This window comes from Galeopterus variegatus, unplaced genomic scaffold, assembly GCF_000696425.1.
Source record: "Galeopterus variegatus unplaced genomic scaffold, G_variegatus-3.0.2 Scaffold2303, whole genome shotgun sequence".
NCBI classification, from domain to species: Eukaryota; Metazoa; Chordata; class Mammalia; order Dermoptera; family Cynocephalidae; genus Galeopterus; species Galeopterus variegatus.
In genome coordinates this window covers 220,021-242,976 of record NW_007728414.1, presented here as the reverse complement: position 1 = coordinate 242,976, position 22,956 = coordinate 220,021, and the positions used below count along the sequence as shown (strand labels likewise).

At 38.5% G+C, this 22,956-nt stretch overlaps 2 protein-coding genes across 6 annotated transcripts in view; one reads left to right on the top strand and one right to left on the bottom strand.

Annotated features, from left to right (window-relative positions):
• APPL1 (adaptor protein, phosphotyrosine interaction, PH domain and leucine zipper containing 1) overlaps window positions 1-354 on the bottom strand; it is a 46,348-nt gene extending 45,994 nt beyond the window's left edge. Inside the window, exon 1 of one of the 2 annotated variants that reach the window (XR_551107.1) lies at window positions 137-250. Coding sequence is in view for 1 of the 2 variants with exons in the window: in XM_008581233.1 (XP_008579455.1) it covers window positions 137-190 (54 nt within the window). In the remaining variant the exon portion in view is untranslated. Of the gene's footprint in view, window positions 1-136 lie in introns of both variants that reach the window. The other variant, XM_008581233.1, reaches the window with a different exon arrangement.
• A 142-nt stretch (window positions 355-496) lies between these two features.
• HESX1 (HESX homeobox 1) lies at window positions 497-19,665 on the top strand. 4 transcript variants are annotated; one of them, XM_008581227.1, is made up of 7 exons: window positions 497-614; window positions 1,710-1,792; window positions 16,293-16,365; window positions 17,445-17,709; window positions 18,223-18,422; window positions 18,699-18,800; window positions 18,898-19,665. In XM_008581227.1, the coding sequence occupies exons 4-7, from the start codon at window positions 17,553-17,555 to the stop codon at window positions 18,994-18,996; spliced, it is 558 nt and encodes a 185-aa protein (XP_008579449.1). In that variant the 5' UTR covers window positions 497-614; window positions 1,710-1,792; window positions 16,293-16,365; window positions 17,445-17,552; the 3' UTR covers window positions 18,997-19,665. The 4 variants fall into 4 exon arrangements, with proteins under 4 accessions (XP_008579449.1, XP_008579452.1, XP_008579448.1 ...); XM_008581230.1 differs by having other exon boundaries at window positions 16,293-16,514; window positions 17,635-17,709; XM_008581226.1 differs by having other exon boundaries at window positions 16,293-16,514.
• The last annotated feature ends 3,291 nt before the right edge of the window (window positions 19,666-22,956 follow it).

Here is a 22,956-nt window from a genome sequence, read left to right as displayed (position 1 = left end):
CGGTCCGCGACAGACGGGGTCACCCGGGCGGCGGCCACCTGGGCCGGGGCGGGCACCTGAGGCAGTGGCAGCGGCGCCAGGCCTGCGGTCGGACCACCCGGCTCTCCCTCGTCGCCCGCTGCCGCCCGCGCCTCACCTGCGGGCTGTCCTCCAGCGTCTCCTCGATGGGCAGCTTGTCGATCCCCGGCATTGTGGCGGAGGGAGGGAGGGCGGCGGCAGGAGACGAAGCGACCGCCCACAGTTCCCCGCGCCCGCCCGTCCGCAGCAGCAGCAGCAGCAGCTGACCCCCACCCGCTCTCCCTTAGCAGGCTCTGCGGCCGTCGCCACCCGCGCCGCCCTCGCCGGGTTCCCAGCGGCCGCGCGGGAAATCCCGCCCCCTCTGCCTGCCTGCCCCGCCTCCCGGCGCGCTCATTGGCTCGTGGCGACGCCCGTCCGCGCTGCGGGGCTGGGCCGTAGATCCCTTCGCAACCCTGGGCTCTGTGGCGGGCGCTGGGCTCGAAGGCGGTGCGGTCATCCCCGGGCTGGACCCTTCCCTGCCTGCGCGTGCGTTTAGATGTAAATCGTAGAGGACCATCTCCCTCGTGGCTTTCCGGCACGGGTAGCCAGAACCTCGAGTGAGGACCGCCGTGGTTAACTGAGTGCTGCTTTACTTCTTCCGCAACATGTTTTGTCAGAGACCTTGGAAAAAGCCCTACTGCTGGCGCCTTTTTTAGTTTCCTCAAATTATAACCTTCCCAACCCTGCCCGAAGCATCCAATCTTAACCGCCTCGAGCAAAATGGTGCCAGCTAACTCAGATGTCTGGGAGATCCGAAATTGTGTCATTAACAGGGCTTCCTGGTAAATTCGTGGGCGGCAGATTCGAGGTTATTTTTGTGGGCCTTGGATATGAGTATATTCAGTTAAAAACGTGATTTTGTTGCCAGTTCATCAGTTCTTACCTGGCCTTGAAGGACTGCCGTGCTGCATTTCTGACTTCCAAATTTCTTTTAAATCACAAAAGAAAACATTTTTAAAAATCAGAATACATTGGTTAATTACGTTGGTAACTAATTAGCATTTCTATTCGATCAAAAAGTTTTGGAAGAGGCTTTCAATAGCCTCTAATTTTACAATAAAGTGAAGATCAAAGAAGTTGGGAGTTTGACCGGATGAGGGCTAAAGCTCCGTCTTTCCTCCTGCCTCTTCATCCATCTTTCTCAACTTCACACTGCCTCGTTTATTTTTCTGTAAAGTTATATGAAGCTTTCATCAGTATACAGAAAAAATGGCAAAATAACTACTATCTTTTAAAAATCTAGCCATTAATCCCATCAATCCATTCCATTTTCATTAAAGGAATGTGAGATGCTGAGTAAAGGGTATTAGCTGCCTGGTTCCAGATACAGTGGAACAAATCCAAATACAGTAACAGAAAAGGCAGTTACATATTTTAATCTAAAATACTAGATTTTCTCATGATCTCTTGAAGGAAGGGTAAAATTATGATTTAAAAGTTTTGTTAGGCAGTCTTGCACTGTAATTTCACGGAATTATCTTTAGTGTTATAATAAGAGCTCTCACCTTAGATTGTTTATCAACTAGTCACTCTCTCAAAGAAATCTTTAGTTTTTGAGAAAGGTGGTTTGGAGTCAGTTCTTACACTATATTAAGGGTTCCCAGTTGTGTTACCGGTTCTTTATCCTTGACATCTGTTTTCTACTCTGCTAGCACTATTACCATGCAACCTGGTTCCAAAGAAGGAAGACTTGCAAAGAACAAAAAAAAGAAAATAAAGAAGGAAGACTTTCAAGGTAAGTGACCTTCTTGATTTTACTGTGATTTAGATTTTAAAAGAAAAAGGAGAGTGACAATTGATGAGAATCAGTGACAAGTTAGTGACAAGTGAAAACAAAGTATAAGAAAGAAGAGTAATTATATGGTATAACTGAAAGAGAGTTACTCACGTAACTTGGTCAAGCCAAATAATTCCAAAGAAATTCTACTAGGTATCTGAATTATCTGGGTGTGGTACCATCACGTTAAATGGTTTCCTTCTTTGTATGTTAGGTGCATCTAAATTTTGTTTCTGTAAAGGATTCTCAAGAGGCTATTACATTATCAGAAAGGAGCAAGGAATTCTTGCTAGGCCCGGCTAGTTAAAAAATAAAATAAACAGGAGAAACAAGTTGACTTTCAACTGGGTGGAGAGGTGGTTTATCAAATTATAAAACTAGAAGGAATCTTAAAACTCCTTCTATTTGGATTCTCTAGCTTTAGGTCACTATATACCGTGCTTATCCAAAAATATGGTTGTATTTCCTATTTTAAAACATCTCCAAAACTGCAGAATTCACAGTCTCTTGATGATCAGTTTAAGTTTAATCAGCCTAAATTTTGTACAGTTGGCCAAATTCAGTTCATTTTAAGCGCATTTCCTTTTATACAGGAAATGAGGCTTGTTCGGCAAATGCCTCAGGGGTTACTGGAGACTCATGTGTGGGTAGCACAGTAAAAACTTTGGGCACCTGGTTAATTTTATGGAAGGCAGGTCAGAATTAAATGACATTCACCAAAGAATTCTTTGAGATATTTCACACGTATAATTTACAACAAAAGGACATACGATCTTGTAAATAGATTTGTTAATTATTAGTCTCTTAAAATTATATTTGGTCTTCTTATAATTAGGTTTTTACATGATATTCCTTGAAGTTCTGGTCTGTGGTCTGTAATAGGAAAGAATCCAACAATCCAAATGATGCTGGTGCTTTGCTTTTAAAAATTATCCCCTTAGGTCAGTGGTTTCCAAATTTATGCACATAAAAATCATCTAGGGAGGTTGTTAGAATACAAATTTCTGAGCCATGCTGGAAAATTCTGATGTAGTAGGTTAGAAGTGAGGCTGGGAATCTCTCCAGATGAGTCTGATACAGGTAATCCTCAAACCACGGGTTGAAAAACTCTTCCCAGGATGGAGAATGACCATTTTCCTTTCCCAAGAAACCTTGTATTTTAGAACATTTAAAGAGTCAAGAAACATTTGGAAAAGGAATCCTAGTTTCTAGCTGAGGTTGTTGACAGGGGCACCACTTCCAGAATTATCTAAAGAGCCTGGAAACCACCTACTCACAGATATCCGATGCAAGACTCCACCAATCCATAATTCTGGGGAATTCATGTTCCTTTTAAGAGTATAATGTATAATGCAGATATTTCTAGTTGTTACCTAATAAATCACTCCTTAATGGGACTCATTTTAACAGATAATTCAACTATTTTCTTCTTGGTTCAAGAAGCCAACTTGAACCAAATTCAAGAAATGGGTATATTAATCGGTAGTTTGGGAGCTTGAGTCATTCCATCTTTTTTAAAACATTAGAACCTGTGGTAGAGTCAGGGGACACTGTGGGTAATTGGAGGGTAGAACAAAAAGTTCTGAGGAATGGGTTGCAAAAAGAGATGGGAGGGCAGCGAGGACCAACTGGTTCTTCATTAGGCCACTGCAAACCATCCTCTGCCTTTGACCTTGATGTTAATGTTGCTTTTGCTCATTGCCACAGCATCCCCAGAATGCAGGGCATTCACTGTAGCTTCTTTTTTGGCTGTAAAGAGAGTAAAACCTTATTGCTAAGATATTTGTATATATTTTTCTTTCTTTTATGGTTGTCCTGTTTCCCTTTTGTAAGAAGAGGACATTAGTAAGTTAATTTCTTTGATCAGGGCAAGAACTTTGACACAAAGCAACATCATTCCCGTTTCTATGGGGAGGTAGATGAGAGCATGGACATGAGCTCATGTGTTTGAGCTGTGGAGCCAGTCTGCCTGGCTTTTAACCCTGGCCCCACTGTTTACTAGGTTTGTGACTTTAGTCAAGTTACTTAGCTTCTCTGTGTCTCCATTCTGTCGTCTGAAAAATGGGGCTTAATATAGAGAACCTACATTATAGAGTTGTTAAGATGATTAATGAGTTTTCAGAGTAGTGCCTAGCACAATAAGCATTTAGTAAAAATTAGCTAATTATACTTTTCAGTATCTAATGTTAAATATTAAAATATGTTAATGCTTTTAGTGCAGCTTTCATTTTCTTCATTTTCCCTTCTTTATCATATCTAAAGAAACCTACATTTTCTAAGTTGGAAGATTGTGCTCGCTATCTTAGAGAATCCTGATACTATTTTAAATATTACCGTTACTTTTGCTAATGTTTTATCACTTTGATTCAGGAGCTTTTGTGGCCAAAACCAACATTTAAAATCAATAAATATGTACTTTGATATTCTGGAGAAACGGTGTACCAAAACAGCAAACACTGTTTTCATGTTGAGGTTTTTTTTGGCTTATTGATCATTGGTTTTTGATGGGGGGGGGGGCGGTGAGGAGTAGTGGTAGAAGGGTAGAGGTGCCCCTAAATTAAAAGATACAAGACCTTCATGACACTCCTTCCCCCACAGGAATTCTGGAAAGGAAGGGGCAAGTCAGTGGAGAAGAGGTTGCTCTTAGAGAAGTCAATATGTCCCATGACTGTTCTGGAAAGGAAGGGGCAAGTCAGTGGAGAAGAGGTTGCTCTTAGAGAAGTCAATATGTCCCATGACTGTTAGATCATTGAAAACATTTTAATTTGTTTTTCGTGGGGTTTTTTTTTTTTTTTTTGGTGGCTGGCTGGTACAGAGCATTTTAAGTTTTATAGATCCACAGAGGGCAGTAAAAAACAGAGTAATTGAGAATTGATTTAACCAGTAATACTGTTTATCCCATGGCTAATGTGAGTCTCAGTGTTAAAAAGCACATTACTCCATGAAAGCTAGATGTCGCTATTAATCTAGTTTGGGGATTCAAACTACCTCAGAGAATGGCTGTCTTCTTTCAACAAATATTTATTAGATAATGAACAAATAATTAAAAATCCCTGCCCTTGTGGAGCTACAGTTTAGTAGTTATGGTGGGGAGAAAGACAGACAATAAAAAATAAATGTAATAAGTACTACTAGAAGTGTAGTATATTAGAAGGTGGTAAGTACCATGGAAAATAGAGCAGGGAAAACAGCGGGGGACACTGCAATTTTAAATAAGCTCTTCAGGGTGAACTTCATTGAGAAGGTGATATTGAACAAAAACTTAAAGGTGTCACAGGAGTGAGCCATGGGAGCATCTGGGGAGAGAGCATTCCAGGAAGAGGGACAACCAGGGCAGAGCCCTAAGGCAGATGCGGCCTGGCCAGTTCCAGGAATTGCACAGAGACCAGGGTGGTGGGAGAAAAGCATGCCAGGGAAGAGCCTGCGGATTAGGGGGGAGGGAGAGGAAGTCAGATTGCGCAAAGCCTGTGGCCTACTGTGAGGACTTTGGTTTTTACCCAGATTTTGGACAAAAACACCTTTAATAGAGGTCATGATTTGAAACAAATGTTGGGGAAGCTGAATGAATTAGTAATACAAGATATCATAAACTATGGGCAAATTAATATTGTCTTAAGTAAACTTGGTAGTTTATGAGATACATTGGTTTAAAGGGAAAAAAAATTACATCAGTGATTTAGCTAAATCACATTCACTACACGGTACCAAAAGCAATGTCTTAATAACAGAAGACAATGATTTAATCTAAAAACAGGTATATAGGTTTTCCTCTTCCCTTCCTGCATAATTCAGTCCAAAAGCCATTAGGTGGGGCCAGGTAAAGTAGGAGTCTCTGCAGGGTGGGGAAGCCATGGGGACCCAGGACAGGGTGTTAGAGTCCACCCAGGGTGAGGAGGGGTGGCCTGGTGTGAGGCATCAAAGCCTGGGCAAGGTGAGCAGGGCATCTGTGTAGGGGCATTTCAGAGCACAAGAAGGGTATAGGAGGCATTTTGGTGAAGGGGTGTTCTGGGGCTGGATATTAGAACAAGAGTTGGGTGAGGAGAGCATCTGCAAGAGAGGGCAGTTGTGGAGCCCAAGCATGATGAGGATGGTTTTTGTGTGGGGTGGGAGCTTGAGGCAGGATTTCAGAACCCAAGGGGTGAGGGAAGTATCCACAAAGGAAGGCAGCATGGTGCAGGGTCTCAGAGCCCTGCCCTTCAGAGTCAGGTGAAGAGAGCATCCACATAGAGAATGCAGGGTCTGGGGCGTCAGCCCCCAAGCAGGGAGAAAAGGGCTTTTGTGCATGGGGGAACACCTAGCACTAGCAGTGGGTATTGGTGCTCAAGTCGGGTAGGGAAGGCTTCCCATGCAGTAGGTCAGCCCAGACGAGGTATGAGAGCTCAAGTGAGGGAGGAAGGCATCTCTGTGGGTAGGGAGTGGTGGCAATGGAAGTCTGGTTACATACATGGGATACATCAAATACATAAATATATTGATGATAATGGAAGCCAGGTTTCTCACTGCCAAACAGAATTACAAATATGGAAAGGTAGAAAGCTAGAATGAATCCTGTGGTGCTGGATTGGAATTAGAGGTACCCATGTGAACGCATAGATTTCAATAAATATATAAGAATAAGTATAGATGTAAATGTGTATATGTATCACATACACGTTTTCTAGCTCTTCCATTGAGAAGGACTGGAAGCAAAGATGCCCCAATAGCAATGAATACACATAGAGCCCAGAGTTTGGCTTCCGAGCACCAATCTCCACTGAAAGGAATCAGAGCTCCTTGGAGAAATGGCTAACTCTAGGGCTTGGAAAAGAACAAGGAGATGCGCCTCGGACATCTTGTTGTGCCAGAAAGTAAAAAGTGCTCAAAAATGATGCATCAAAGGACAGAGAAGTCAGGGCAGTTAGTTCTGTTGGTTAGAGTGCAGCCTCATAATACCAAGGGTCATAGGTTCAGATCCTCATACCAGCCTGCTGCCAAGAAAAAAAAAAAAAGGGACACAGAAGTCAGCTCTATTGGCCAAATCATGGGAAATTTAAACATCACAAGACATAATGAGACCATAGTAGCCCTTTAAATAAAGTAGGAAGCTGTAAGTCCATACTGATATAAATAAATGAATAAATGGAAAGTTTGATGAAAACAGAATATTTACGTAAGTTTAAAGTACCTCCCCCACAAAATACTATATTATAAAGGGGAAAAGAGTAACTTACAGTGGAGAAGCCTGGCAGACAACATCTTAATCAAATGCTTGAAGTTAATGTCACCAATAAAGTGACAAATCAAAATCATGTGCTACCTGATAGGAAATAATAAGAACTCAGCATCACTTCTGTGACATTCCTGCCTAACATAGTCAACCTAAACCTAATCCTGAGGAAAATCAGATGACTTTAAATAAAGGACATTCTACAAAATAACTGTGTAATCTTCAAAAATGTTGAGATCATGAAAGTCACCTGAGGATCTGTTGCTGATTGAATGAAACTAAGGAGGCAATTGAAGGCAATGTGTGACTATGAGCTGGATTTTTTTGCTGTAATAGATGTTATTATGGACAATTGGCGAGATTTGAATGGGGTTTGATGGGTAGTGATGTTAGCAGTGTTAATTTCTCAACTTTGATAGTTTTATTGTGATTCTGTAGGAGAAAGTTCCTTGTTTGCTGGAAAAACACGCTAAGTATGGAGGGGGGGAGCACTGTGTCAATAAGTGCTCTCAAATGGTTGAAGAGAGAAGAGGTTTTTGTTCTTGCAACTTTTCTGTAAGTTTGAGATTATTTCAAAAATAAGTAGTGAACATTTAAAATTAAAATGAAAACAGATATATAGCTATAGTCATGAATAGACCCATGAACATGATACATTGGTAAATTGTTTATTTTTCTTTTAGTTTTTTTCTGTTTTTAAAGAGAGATTATTAAGTAAATAGGTGTCCTGACTACAGAGAAGATAAGATTGCAGGTTCTGGAAAGGGATAAGACTTCTGAGCATTCAAAGTAAAATATTCCAATGATCGTTTCTGCTCTTTTCTACCTCTACCCTCCAAGCAGTATCTGCTTTCGTGAGGACCTAGACACCACTGAGAATTTCGGGTAGTATCTACATGGAAGGATCCAATGGTAACCATGACAGCTGCCTTATTTGATGACAACCTTTTAGAAATATATATTTATTTAAGGTAATTCTACTAATATCTGAGTTGCTGGATTTCTGAAATAACGTCATTTCCAGTGTCTTCTAGTACTAAAGTGAACTCATTTATTTAGGTTATATGAGGGTACTTCAATAAGTTCATGGAAAAATGGAATTAAAAGATAATACAAATCTTTCCATGAACTTTTTGAAGACCCCTCATATGCATGAGATGTATGACAATAATGTGTACTGTTATAGATAAGGTGGTCCCCTAAAGTATTTTTAGAATCTTAATCATTTGTTGCATTCTGTCAGTTTTCACTAGTATTTTACCATCTCATTCTGGGAACTTTATTTTAATTCTGAAGTAATTTGGTTTGCTAAATACTTGCTTGGGCTGGGCAGTTAGCTCAGTTTGTTGAAGCGTGGTGCGGATATCACCAAGGTCCAGGGTTCAATCCCTGTACTGCCTAGTCACCAAAAATAAAGAAATACTTGCTCATCTGTTTATATAATTAGAAATACAATTTGCAAGTAATAAACCCTCTTTTGTCTATATTCTCTTCTTAAGGATGCCATCATCCAACTGCTCATCTAAGCTAGAAATATGGGAATCACGTTTACTTCCTCCCTTTCCTTCTCCTCAAGAGGCATATAAGCACAAACACACACACACACACACCTATACCCTACAGGCCTTAAGTTACGTTGCTTAGGGCCGAGCCCATGGCGCACTTGGGAGAGTGAGGCGCTGGGAGCGCAGCAGCGCTCCCGCTGCGGGTTCGGATCCTATATAGGGATGACCGGTGCACTCACAGCGCTCACAGCGCTCACAGCGCTCACAGCGCTCACTGGCTCACTGGCTGAGCGCAGTGTGGCGGGTCTCAAAAAGGACAAAAAAAAAAAAGTTACGTTGCTTTTCCCGGAGTTTTTCTTGAAATATCTCTGCCTCAAGACATTTCTCAAATGCCTCCATAATAACATTGATACAGTGTTAAATAATAACGAATGGTTTATATCATGTCTATTATGTGTCAGACACTATTCCAAGGGCTTTACAAATATTATCCCATTTGATCCTCAGTTAGGTACTATAATTATCCCCATTTTATTGCAGAGGAAACTGAGGCACAGAGAGGCTAAGTTACATGCCCAAGGTCACACAGCTAAAAAGAGCTAGAGAGGGATTTTGGACCCAGGTAATCTGACATCAGCATTGGGCTCTTAAACACTCTTCAGTACTGCTCAGTCTCACCCAAGCAGATTTGGGCCCTTTTCTGTTCCCATAGCCTCTTGCACATATGTCTTTATTTTCTGATACTGTAATTGCGTATGTACTTATTGGTGTTCCTAGAAGACTAAGAGAATTTTATTACTTACGTTTACAAAAGTAGAATAATGAATCCATGCTATATCTCTATTCATTAGAGATAATGAATCCATATTATACCCATCACTCTAATTCAGCATTTATCAACATGTTGCAATACTTGCTTCAATCTTCTTTCTTGGTTTTCTTTCTGTTTTCCTGAAGTATTTTAAAGCAAACCCAAACATCAGGAAATTTTACCTATAAGCATAAGTAGGCTCTCTTTTTTACATAACTATAATCACATTATCATACCTAACAAAACTAACATTAATTCCCAATCCTCTTGATCATGAGTTTCTCGAAGTGAGAAATTGTTTCATCTCTATACTAGTGCACCCCCTGATACATGCTGGAGTTTAATAAGTGTTGTGATTCAAAAGTTTGTTTTTAAGTTGTTTAGAACCATAACATTTATCCCCCAGAAACAATGTTATAAATAACTATCAGGTTCTTGGCGTTACTGACAACTGTGATTTAATTAAATGGCACTAAGGTTTAGGCCTGAGCCCCTTGGAGACCTAAATCCTAAACTGTTTTATCTTTGAATATTGAGTCTGGGGAAAACCTGAGTCTAATGTAGCTCAGCCGTGAGTTTTCTTGTTCCCACTGTCAATCCAGGGAGGACATAAAGACAAGGGCTTGAATGGGTGGGAGCATTCACTGGTAAAGATTTCTCAGAAGGAAATATGACAGCATCCACCAAAAAGTAATATGCTCTTCAAAGAAATTTTCCATGGAAATTCTCCTACATATGTGCCACATAATGTATGTAGAAGGTCTTTATTGCTGTAATGTTTGTTGTAATAAAAAAAACTGGAGACAACCTGTGTACCCATTATCAGGGGTGTAGTCTAGTGAGTTACAGTTCGTCCACTCAGTGTAGTTCCAAGCAGCTGTTGAAGAGAGAAGGAGAGCTATATGTGCTGATGTAGTGTGTGTAAGGGGGGTACCTGTGTACCCATTATCAGGGGTGTAGTCTAGTGAGTTACAGTTCGTCCACTCAGTGTAGTGCCAAGCAGCTGTTGAAGAGAGAAGGAGAGCTATATGTGCTGATGTAGTGTGTGTAAGGGGGGTGGGGGTGGAAACCGCATTACAAAACAATATACATGGCTGACTCCATGTGGATAAAAACACGTATATGTGTGCATCCTCCTATTTATATCAAGTTATTTTTAAAAAACAGGCAGGAGAAGCACTAAATTGTTAGGAGTGGTAGCCAGTCAGTTGAGAAGGTGAAATGGAGTAGAAGTGAAGGAGACTATCATATTTTACTCTATGTACTGTGGTATAGAATAAATCTTTTTAAAATAAAGATGCATTTGTGTTTTGGATGATTTTATACCAGAATTCTTAAATCAGGAGCCTGATATGTACAAGACACTATACTGTAAATAATTTTAACTGATTTGAAAATTTAAAAATATAAAACTTTGCTCTTTTGATGTTTGAGAATAGAAAGCCTGGAATGTATATTAAATGTTATAAATGAAGTGAACTTATTCAACAAACCTTTATTTAACATCTCCTGTGTTACAGGCACTGTGCTGGGTGCAGGAAGAGATAGAAGTGTGTACGAAACAGTCCCTACTCTCCTGAACTTTGTAATAACTGGGAAAGATACTGTGTGTCTCTAGTAACAGCAATGGCAGACGAGGTCCATGGGAATGATGGAGTGCCACTGATGTGAATTGTTCAGCATGACTCAGGACATTTAGATTTTAAGTTCAGATTCTTTAAATGAACCCCCCATCTCACTTTTTGTTAAATTTTAGTTATAGAATGCCATAATATCTTCTAAGTCATGAATTGCCCTCCAGTGATACATACAGAGTTCACAGAAAACTGGGATTACTTTATACATTAAAAATCAATGGCAACAATAGTAAATCCACAATATTTAAGTTGCCTGTCAGGTTTATAAATGTCATCTCTTGCTAGTGCCATCTATCTATTCATTAAGCCATTTATTCACTTATTCAACAAATATTTATTGAATTCTTTTTTGGCGTTGCTGTAGGAAACACTGAAGGTATAGCAGTAAAAGTAAACTTTTATTTTCAAAAACGTGTTTTAACATTGAAAAATACTGAAAGTCTCAAATCAGTGCAATTCCTATGCAAAAGTAAGGAAGGGGCAAGTGTCACTAAAGCTTTGCTTATTGCATTTCTTTCTTATTATGCTCAGCATAATAATTATATGGCTGATTTACAGAAATCTCTGCCCAAACACCTAAGACCTTGGGCATTTTTCCTGATGTTAATGATTTGGATCTTAATTGAAATACACAATTAAACAATAAATTGTTATCAAAACCTGGGTGGATTTACAGGTTAATAAAACAAGACAAAACATAAACCTCTCATCAATGTCAATATGTTAAGCTTTTATTTCTCATATTTAAAAAAGTGTTGAAAGATACTGAGGGTATATCATATGCAAGATTTTCACAACCTTTTTCCTGATCGATCAGTATACTTTGATATTTATATCATAAGAACACTGGTGAAGATGTGACAGTAGCCATTTGTTGGTAAAGTCAATAAAACAGGGTTTGGAGACAGAAAATGCAAGTCGGGGTTCTGCCAGTTGCTAGTTAGTGGCTTCTGCACACTACAACGGCATTCTGTTTCTGTTTTCTCAGCTACAAAAGAGTGGAGGATTTGTGAGTGGATTAAATACAAATATCTAACATGCTTTAGAAGCTAAAAGTACTACAGATATTTTGTGTTTGTATTCATTATAACATTCCACTAGACAAGTAGTATTTATTAGAAATTAATAGTAGACATTATATTAATAATAAAACACTATTCTCATGTCAGGAGCAAATCAAGGTGCTTGTTTTCATCACCAGTATTTACAACATGTTCTATAATTTTAGACCACCACTGTCCAGTACAACCTTCTGCAGTGATAAAAGTGTTCTCTGTCTGTGCTGTCCAATATGGAACCACTAGCCATGTGTGGCAATCTGAATTTAAATTAAAATTCAGTTTCTTAATCACTCTAGCCACATTTGAAGTGCCCATCAGGCATATATGGCTAGTTGCCACCATCTGTCATCTCAGAAAACTCTATTGGATTAGAAGTTCTACTGGCCTAGAATTACAGAATAATGTTGAATAGTAGCAATGATAAAAACATATTTATCCATCCATAATCCATTTTATTTTTTGTGCATTTTAAAGTAAGTTGTAGACATCAGTACACTTCACCCCTAAAGTCTTTAGTATATATAACATTAACTGTAGTTCAATATTTATTTATGCTTTCATAGATAAAATTTTACCTACAGTGAAGTGAACAAATCTTAGAGTACCAATCAATGAGTATGGACAAATGCATTCACCTGTGTAATCCCAACCCCATCAAAATACACAACATTACTATCACCCCCAGAAGGTATTCTCATTTTTCTTCCCATTCAGTCCCCACCTTCATCCCACCTTCTGAAAAAAGTGAGTAAACAAAAAAATCCACCTGACAGAAAAATGGACTAAAAACATACCATCATTTCACAAAAGAAGAAATACATGTTAGCCAATAAGCATTTAATGAAATAAACACCCAACCATACTTGAAGAAATGCAAAAGAAGTAGTGAAATTATTTTGCATGTCAGATTGGCAGTAATTTACAATGTTTATAATAGCAGGTGTTGGCCAGGATGTGGGTAAGGGCACTCTCATGACTGTCCAAATACTGTTTAACTTATCTCCTGAGTATCTTTCAATAATTATATATCTGTTTTCGTTTTATCAGTTCCACTTGGTTCTTTTCAAAATCTTCCCAGTTGACTGGCTGATTATGATTAGTCCAGTTGGGTAGAGCACAGTGTTATAACACAAAAGTTCAAGGGTTTGGATCCCCATACTGGCCAGCCACCAAAAATAAAATAAAATCTTCCTAGTCATTCCTGATAATTTATTTTTGCTTGTCTCTATTTATGATTCTAATCTTTAGTTCCCTAAACTTTCATTTGTGGCTATTTTATATTTTGTACCCTATAATTCCAGTTTTGAATTTCTTCTGGATCTGTATTAAAGGATAGATTTTACTGTTATGAGATAGAGACCCTAGATAACAAGATAGACATTTATTTCTCTGTCTACATAGGTAGTCCAGTACTGGTATAGAAGGTCCAATCCACAATCAGTGGGGTCCAAGCTCCCTCTCTCTTATCACACAGCCATCCTCAGCATTTCACCAGCTTCTACCATCTCATCCACAGTCCAGACAGCAGAAAAGAGAAAATAGGAACAGGAAGGGCACACCCCTACCTTTTGATATCTGGGCTTAAAACTTATACACATTTCCTTCCCCACTCCCAGTGCTTCACTTGACTAGTCTTAAAAAAAAAAGAAAAAGCCATATACATTCCTTCTACTCAAATCCAACAGGTGAGAAGTCACATGACCCACACAATGTGCAAGACAGTCTGGGAAACATAGTTGTTAACCTTTTCTAATATATTGCTACTGAGGAAATATAGAATGGATACTGAGAGACAACTAGTAGCCTCTGCCACAGGGTGTAAATCTCATCATTCCTGCTGGTTTTCCCTATGATGTCTGGCCTCATGTGCTTGACAGTCTTTGATTATGAGCTTATATTTGCTTGCTCTTAATCTGTGGGAATTTTGTGAACCTAAATTAGTGATGCTTTCCTCTAGAGAGAGTTTGGTCTGCTTTTTCCAGGAATTAAGAGGTTTATGGTCCTGGCCTGAAGTAGGAGTCTTCAGTTCAGCTCCCCCACCTACTGCTCGCCTGCAGGTTAATGTCCTGGTTTTAGTCATACTAAAGATATTTGTCCTGGGAGGTGACTCAATGTTTGCCATTTGGTTACTGATCAATACTCCCAGTTCTGATTTCGTTCTTTGTTGTTGGTTTTTGTTTTTGTTTTGTTTGATCAAACAAACGAAATTTCCCTTGTTAGGATCTCAGCAATGCATTTTTTTTTTTTTTTTTTAAAGATGACCAGTAAGGGGATCTTAACCCTTGACTTGGTGTTGTCAGCACCACCTCTCCCAAGTAAGCTAACCAGCCATCCCTGTATAGGGATACGAACCTGTGGCCTTGGTATTAACAGCACCACACTCTCCCAAGTGAGCCACGGGCCGGCCCTTCAGCAATGCATTTAAAGATATGTTTTATCTAGGATCTAATTGTTTTGTAGTAGAAGGGTATTTCAAGGCTGTGGCCCCACTTATTGCCAGGCCAGAAATGTCCTGTTCACTCTTCAATTTATTTCAAGTCTGGCTTTTTCTGTATCATTCCGGCTTGCCAACGTTGCCAATAACCTCCTTATTAACAAACCTAGTGGATACATTTCTGTCTTCATCTTACTTAACCTCTCAGCAGCAATGACACAGTCAATCCTTTTACCTAATGGGAGCCAAGCACTGTTTTGGATGCTAGGGAGTAAAAAGAACAAAACAGACAAAAATCCTAGAGAGAAGAAACAAACAACAAACAATAAACATAATAAACAGATATATTATGTAATATGGCAAAAGGTGATAAGAGCTATGGAACAAAAATTGGAACAGGGCAAGGGACATCGGGAGTGCTGGAAGGGATGTTGCAATTTGAAAAGGGTTGGGAAAGGTAGGCCTCATTGAGAAGATGATATTTGAGCAAATGCTTGAAGGAGGTAAAGGAGTGAGCCCTGAAAATACATGGGGGAAGAGCATTCCAGATAGTGACAACAGCCAGTATGAAGGCATTAAGGCAGGATTGTGGCTGGTATTTTCAGGAAGAGAAGAAAGTGTGGCTGGAACAGTGAGCGTGAAAGAGAATATGAGGAGGTGAGATCAGATAGGTATGGAGGGCTGGCAGATCATATAGGGTCCTGCAGGCCATTGGGAAGATTTTGACTTTTACTGAAATGGGGAGGCATTTTTGAGCAGAGTTGTGACATGAACTGACATGTTTTTAAATGATCCCTCCGGCTGCTATGTTGATAGAAAAACATAGGGGGTCAAGGATGGAAGCAGGGACCACTGGAAATGCTATTGTAGCCATCCTTTTCCTTGACCCTTTTCCCTCTCTTGGCTCTATGACCATATCTCCAGATATTTCTCATGGCTTACTAACTGCTCCTTCTCCAGCATCACTTCTTCCCCAACCTGCAAATGTCGGAGCACTCTAGACTCAGTCCTGAGACCCATCTTGTGTCTAGCTTCATTCACTGGGAGATCTCATGCAAACCTATGGCTTTTAAGACCATCTCTTTACTGGTGATACACAAACTTAGAACTTCAGCACTGAGGTCACACTCATATATGCAGTAGCTACTTGCTATCCAAACTGGAACACTTTATTTCTGCCTAAACTTTCCTCTCCTAGCCAGGTTGCACACCCCAGTAAATGGCACTGTATCTGTTCAAGCCAAATAACAGAGTCATCCTTAATGCCTCCCTTTCCCTCCCCTCCATATCTAAAGTGAGACGTTCTCCCCCTGAATCAATGAGCTGTTTTCTTCAAGATGTTATTTATAAAATAACCTCAAACATCTCTATAGCTTAAACAATGAATATTTCTTTTTCTCACTCACAAAACTGCAGGTCAGTTGGTGATTGGACAAGCTTGGTTGGCTAGGCTTGGCTGACTTGGTTGCAGGCTGTGTGATGGGTTGTGGTCTGAACCATGTGTGTCCATTCTGGAGCTCAGGCTAAAGGGCAGTAGTTACCCCAGGGATGACCTCATGGTGGTGTCAGAAGCCCAAGGGGGTAAGCCAGTCATGCTGGCCCACTTAAAGCTTCTGTTCATACTTCCCATTAGCCAAAGCAAGTGACACAGACAAGCCCAAAGTATGAGAATTACAAGTCTCACACCTTTTGGGGAGAATGGCCACTTCAAAATCTTCCAAATCAGCAGCTGTACTTTTCTTTAATTTCAAGTTTTTTTAGGATTATGAAATTAAAATAGTCTGTTCTTGGTTATTTTTCACAGGTCTTATCATCTTCATGAAACCCTCTCCCGAGTTCCTCAAAAGATAAACAGAGGAAAATTTTTCTTTAGAAAAGTACAGTAAACTATGATTTTGGTTTTTGTTTTTAGTTTAGTTTAGTTTTGTTCTTGAAACAACTGTGGTGGTTTCATTAATGAGACTACTGCTTTTTTCCTGGATAATCTTATTCATCTTGATCTTGTTCTCCGTTTCATATAACCAGAGTGAGTGTTTTTACTGAAATACACTAATGAGATTATGGGGCAGCTGTCTCTTATGAACTAGAAGTTCTTATCTGACTCATTAGCTTTGAATAGTTGTGTTTTTAAATTGTTTGGAGGTGGTTACATATGAATCTTCTTATAAACTTGTATCTCTCTCATTTAAAAGAGAAGATGAAGGAAAGGAATTAGCCCATTAATTATTTAAAAGGCTTGGTGCAACTGTTCCTATGAATTAATCCAGGCACTTGGAAGACAATTACACTCAGTGTTAATAACATTGCCAACCTTTTCCAGTATGCTGCACTCCAAATACTATTGTGTTTTCATTGACAACATTTACTATTACATATGCATATGAAAACGCATTTTCATCAGAATTACTGTAATAGCATTAAGAGATTATTATTTTTTTCCAATTTCCTTGGAAGAAAAATCACTTAAATTAGATTATGTATTACTTGACTGCTCCCCTGTCTTGCCTGTATGTTAGGTAACTGGAGTCCCATCAGAATTACTGTAATAGCATTAAGAGATTATTATTTTTTTCCAATTTCCTTGGAAGAAAATTCACTTAAATTAGATTATGTATTACTTGACTGCTCCCCTGTCTTGCCTGTATGTTAGGTAACTGGAGTCCATGAAAGTATAAACTTCAGAATAAAAAGCGTGATTTTATACTTTAATGATTTCAAATAAAAGAGGAATGCTACGTTTGTGCATCATTTCTTTTGAGAAAGTTAAGTCTGTGTTCTGCTTGGGAGAGATAACACTTTTTGTCCCTGTAGGTGGCCCCCCTGGTGTAGCCATTAGTTGCTAATTAGTTGCAAACAAATAAACAATTAACTCCTTAAGCTGCTGGCTGGGCAAGTGTTCATTGACATGCTAAAACTTTCTAAGACAGGATTTTAATTAGTGACGTTCTAAATCCAGCCCCCTTGTCAGTGGAGCTATAAGGTGAACTGCAGGAAGATCCCAGCCCTGCACACGTGGGGCAGAGCCAGCAGCGAGGCCAGAGCTCTTAGTGCAGCCCTTGAGAGGATGTCTCCCAGCCTTCAGGAGGGTGCTCGGCTTGGGGAAAGCAAACCCTCACCCTGCTCCTTTTCAATTGAGAGCATCTTAGGACTGGACCAGAAGAAAGACTGTGTTCCACCAATGAAACCCTACAGGCCCTGGGCAGACACCTGCAGCTCTTCAGGTATGCCACAACTTAATCGTTTAAACTCATTATGTCACTTGCAGTGTTTAATTTGGCCTTTATTTCATACAACATGGAGTTAGAAACTGCAGTTTCATCCAATTACATAACGGAAGCATCTAGGACTTTTAATGCCTCTAGCTAAGTTCTATGGAAAATAAAAAGAATATCAGCCTTAGATCCAAGTGGGTATAAAGTTCACTCACAGGAAAAGCCAAGGACCTGCATTTACTTAAGAAGATGTCTCTGTGTGTTTGACACATGAGATATTCTAAATCTGTTTTCACTGACTGAAAAATAAATAACATTCAGAAACCAAAATGTTTTCTATCACCAAGGCAGGATCTTCATTTTTTTTTTTTTTTTGTTTTTGGTTGATTGGGGGCCTGTTCTCTTGTGAAACCCAGAAGAATTCCACTAGAAAAATTAAAAACAAGTTTCTGAAATTACTTATATGACTTTGTGGAACATAGGATTGGCCATCTAAGATGGGGTATATTTTTCTGTTTTTAGGGAAAGATGGAAGCCTGCGTCTGTATGTCCCAAGTCTGTTCAGTGGAATCTCATTTCCTTGCATGGTGGATCACCCAATGCCAGAAGAAAGAGCTTTGAAATATGAAAATTATTTTTCAGCCTCAGAAAGACTGTCTTTGAAAAGAGAGTTGGGTTGGTATAGAGGCCGGAGACCAAGAACTGCTTTTACTCAAAACCAGGTGGGAAATTTTTTCATCCAGTAATGATAATACAAAGGATTTAACTGATGCCCTGTTGAGCAAAAGCCCATTCACTTTGGGATCTCAATGTAGAAGAGTTATTAATGAAACAATAGACTATCATATTTTAACAGTTTCTGGATAATCATTTTTTAAAAAGGTATTCAGATTAATTGCCAAAGATTTAAATGCAATTATTTTGTTATACAGATTAAAGCCCATTTTTGGTGACATACTGAATAGCAACATTTTAAAGAATTATTTCCTTATTTGTAGATTGAAGTGTTGGAAAATGTCTTTAGAGTAAACTGCTATCCTGGCATTGATATCAGAGAAGACTTAGCTCAAAAATTGAATCTAGAGGAAGATAGAATCCAGGTAATTTTCAAATTTAGTTGTTACTCAAGATAGTTGAAACGTTAAGAATAATAAAATAATGTTTCTGAAACCTGTTTTACTTTTTTCTTAATTTTAGATTTGGTTCCAAAATCGGCGTGCAAAGCTGAAAAGGTCTCATAGAGAATCACAGTTTCTAATGGCGAAAAAAAATTTCAACACAAATCTCCTGGAATAGATAGAAAACTAAACATGTGAAATTATATTGCAGAACATGAAGACTCAATGGAAACATCAAGTGTTTAAAATGTGATGTTTTCTTTCCTGCATTTATTCTGAATATTGTCCCTTTTCTTGAAAATATATTGTAAATAATTATCGTTATAGCATGGTACATATTATATTTGAGCACTTTTAGTTACAATAAAGACCTTTCCTATATATTTTAATAAACATTTTCAGAAAAGCCAGCTATTTTTTAAGTGAGCAAGGTTAATCTAAAATTAGTTTGCTAAAATCAGTAAACTCATAACTAAGTGATACCACAAACTGGATTCCATTTACAAAGTATTTCAAGTAAAATAATCTGAAGAACAAAGGTGTGATTTGTTTCAATTAGTTTCCTTCAAGTGCAACATGATTATGCTTAACTATATTGTAGAAGATGATTTATTTGTGAATCTTCAATCTTCAGTTTCTCTTGATTTATGGCATAAAGCAGTAAGAATTTCTCACCATATATCAAAATAAATCCTTATAGCATGCCAGTTTCAAGTTTTGTTTTTTTCTTTAAAGCAAAGTCATTATGCCAAAGTAGAGATAAAAGCATCAGCTATTGTATTCATACTATTGGTATTGCACTGCACAAAAGAATTAAGCTGCAAATAAATGCAAATTTTTAAAATACTTTTTTAGTTCATTTAATGTGCTTTGCTTTCATTTATTCAAGTGATAGTGACCATCTGACATATTTATTTCCAATTTAGTGTTTTGCAATCAACTGTATATTTTATTAACAATATTATGTTGACTGAGAAGGGAGGATAATTGACCTGCCTTTTGTACGTGCTCTGACATAGTCACTAGAAATAATCAGGGCACTTTCTAAGCAACAAAAAATAAATGTTTTTGTTCCCCATTTTCCCTGCCATTATATCTGCCAAATAAAGGTGAGACTAGAGTAAGAGGCATGAAAAGAAGGGAATCCTTTCCACTGGAAATCTGGAAGCCATATTTCAACTTTGTCCATTTGAACTGATTTCTCCCTTTCTTTTCTTTTCTTTCTTTCCTATTCCTCTCTCCTTCCTCTCTCCCAATGATGATCAGAGTAAATGGTTCTCATTGAATTATCAACTCTATAACCACTATTTTTTTAACATGTGAAATACTAGAGGTTGTTTGCATATTATTTCTGAGGAAAAGCAACATGACTCAGATTTAGAGCTTTGTGAAATCATTTGCTAAGAGCACATTTGGGGGAAAGAGCTGTGTCCCAACAACCGGTCAGCAATAAGCTGTGCATATTCTGTTCTGCTATTGCTGAGGTGAAGAGGGAGGAGGAAAGAAGGAAAAGAGGGCAGCAGGGCAGTTAACAGAAGATTAGAGGCATTAAATGTTTACCAAGAAAGACTGGGTCACCTTTCCAGTACAAAGCGATGCTTCCATTAATAAAAAAAATTTGAAGCACTACTTATGAAGTATATTGGTAAAATTTATCGACCAGGAGCTTTCTTTGCTCTCCATTAGGTTCCTAAGAAATTAGGTTAAGTTGGAAGACTGGAAGTCACCAGGAGTAGGCCTTGGGGGAGTAGGTTGGAAGTGAATGTGTCATGTGATGGGTAAGCTTTTATTTTAATCCCAAAAGCCATACTGACACTGTAAACAATTTATAAGCAGTATAGAAATAGAGTAAAATCTCCCTCAATTCTCATACTTCAGAGGTAACCACCATTAAACATTTTTATAGATCTTTTTGTATAGTGTAAAAACACCTATGTGTACATATATACACACATATATATTATTGTGGTTGCTGTTGTTATTTTTTAATGTGACCACACTTGACATTCTGTTCTGTGTCATGTCAGAATTATAGCTCTGTATCCTTAATGTCTGCTTTTATTTAGGAAGAGATTTCAAGTCTTATACATAACAACAAAGTATTCTACAATATTAGTGTTAATATTTAAGCATTTTTGAAGTAGTGCTTTCACAAGGTGAGACTTTCAAAGTGTAATCACAGTTTGTCTAGAATTTATCTGGAATTAAACCTCATCACCAAGTCCCTGAGGAGTGTGAGGATTCTGTATAAAATAAGAGAATACAAAAAAAAAAGAAAAAAACAAAGAAACAGCATCACAAACATTCATCAACAAAAATAATGCACTTAAAATTTTTTTAATTATAAAAACTGATGATACCTATAAAAAGCCTGGCGTGCAAAGAAATAAACTATAGTATTATCTTAGTATTTTCCAGTAACAATTTTATGTAACTGATTTATGTGGCCCTAAAATTCAAATTATGCTTATTATTGGAATAAAGTGTGTTTATTACTGTAGTTATATATTTATAATTGAAATAATTTATAATAGAAATTATACATTTATAACTGAAACAAATAATATTTAGAAGTCAGGAAAAATTACAATTGTAGAATTTATAATATTAAAGTAACTTTAAATGCAATATGTACATCCTTTTATATTTTTCAATACGAATAACAGAATATCAGTTGTATTATAACTTTTGTGAAGCAAGTTCATAATATGTAATAATATTCAAGAAGCGAAATAATATGCAAGATTACTAGTGTATTTCCCCTAAAATCATTTTGAAAAACCTGAAAGATAAAGGCTGATCTTGTTAAAGGAAATTATGAATCGGTAACATTTTTAGAATTATAATTGTTAGTTTTTTGGAGAGAATATAATGATATTCAGGGAAAAAACTGGACTTTAACTTTGAGGAAAAATAAAGCAAAATGAAAATCTAAGATAGAATTTTCTTTCCTCAAAACACACAGGCTCTAATCCACAGCTTATCTTTGCTCCTGGTAATTCTAGGCCTTTGTCTCCATTAATGCCCAGGACAAGGTGAACGGTAGTAACAAATCAAACTAATGCAGTCAGGCTAATACCTGGAGCGTCTCTATTATCTGACAACTGCCTAAATAAGGTTATTTGGTCTCCTGTAATGGCATTTGTCTCTTGTGAAGCCAGCCAGACAAAGCCCATCACTAAAGAGCACTGGTGGAAACAATGGCTGTGTGTGCTGGTGGTCAACTTGTGAGTTAATCAGTGTTAATAGCTGCTTTCCCCTCCTGCATCTTATCACACATCACACAAATGGCATAAATCCCCCATGACTGAACCCAACACACGGCACCAACATGGGCTTTGTGCCTACTCCAAAAGGCAGGGAGCCATGAGCTAGTCCATTTTCTTGATGCAAAACCAATATCACAGTGTGACTTGCTATCTCCATTTCACAGAGCACCGTAAGAATAAAAACTCCTTCTCATGCATTTGGCTAATTTAATGCTCATTTTGACCGTTCCGTCTCCTGGTGGGGCACCAGTCCACAGCAGCCGAGGTAACTCTAGGTTGCTCTCACCACTCCACACCTTGTTAGATTCACCCCTTCCCATTTTCCTCTCCTATTTTCTTATTATTCCCGTTCTTTTCCTTTTCCCCTAATACCTTGGCAAGCATGTTGGTGTCAACAGGCATCACTGAGCTCCACAAATGAACCCCCAACCTAAAGGGTTTATCACTTACCTTACATCTAGTATAAAGTCACCAACATTTAGGAACTTTGTGTCTGTTCTTTTCCTCTAGGTCTCCTAGGATGACTTAGCAGACCATCTCCTTTAAGTAGCATTTTATAACAAGGTAATTTCAGTGAAATAAATGACACCGTAGTTTATGCCCTATTTACCACATCATAAACTAGCAAATAACCATGCACTGAGCAGCTGCTGCCACTTTAGGCTGGGCTCCGAACTGAGAAACATGAAGCAGACCTGACCCTAGCCTGCAGTCGCAGCCAAACTCAGCCAAGCCTTGCTACATTCTCGCAACTTAGCTGACCCATAGGTTAGTGAGTGAGTTTTCAACTACTCCCTCATTTTAAGTTGTAAGGGCTTATAAAAACAATGTTGGGTTGGCCAGTTAGCTCAGTTGGATAGAACATGGTG

Coding starts and splice junctions, on each gene's coding strand:
- HESX1 (XM_008581229.1), top strand. CDS start 17,553: ATGTCTCCCAGCCTTCAGGAGGGTGCTCGGCTTGGGGAAAGCAAACCC. Junction 17,710..18,222: donor AGACACCTGCAGCTCTTCAG/GTATGCCACAAC, acceptor TTCTGTTTTTAG/GGAAAGATGGAAGCCTGCGT. Junction 18,801..18,897: donor TAGAGGAAGATAGAATCCAG/GTAATTTTCAAA, acceptor TCTTAATTTTAG/ATTTGGTTCCAAAATCGGCG.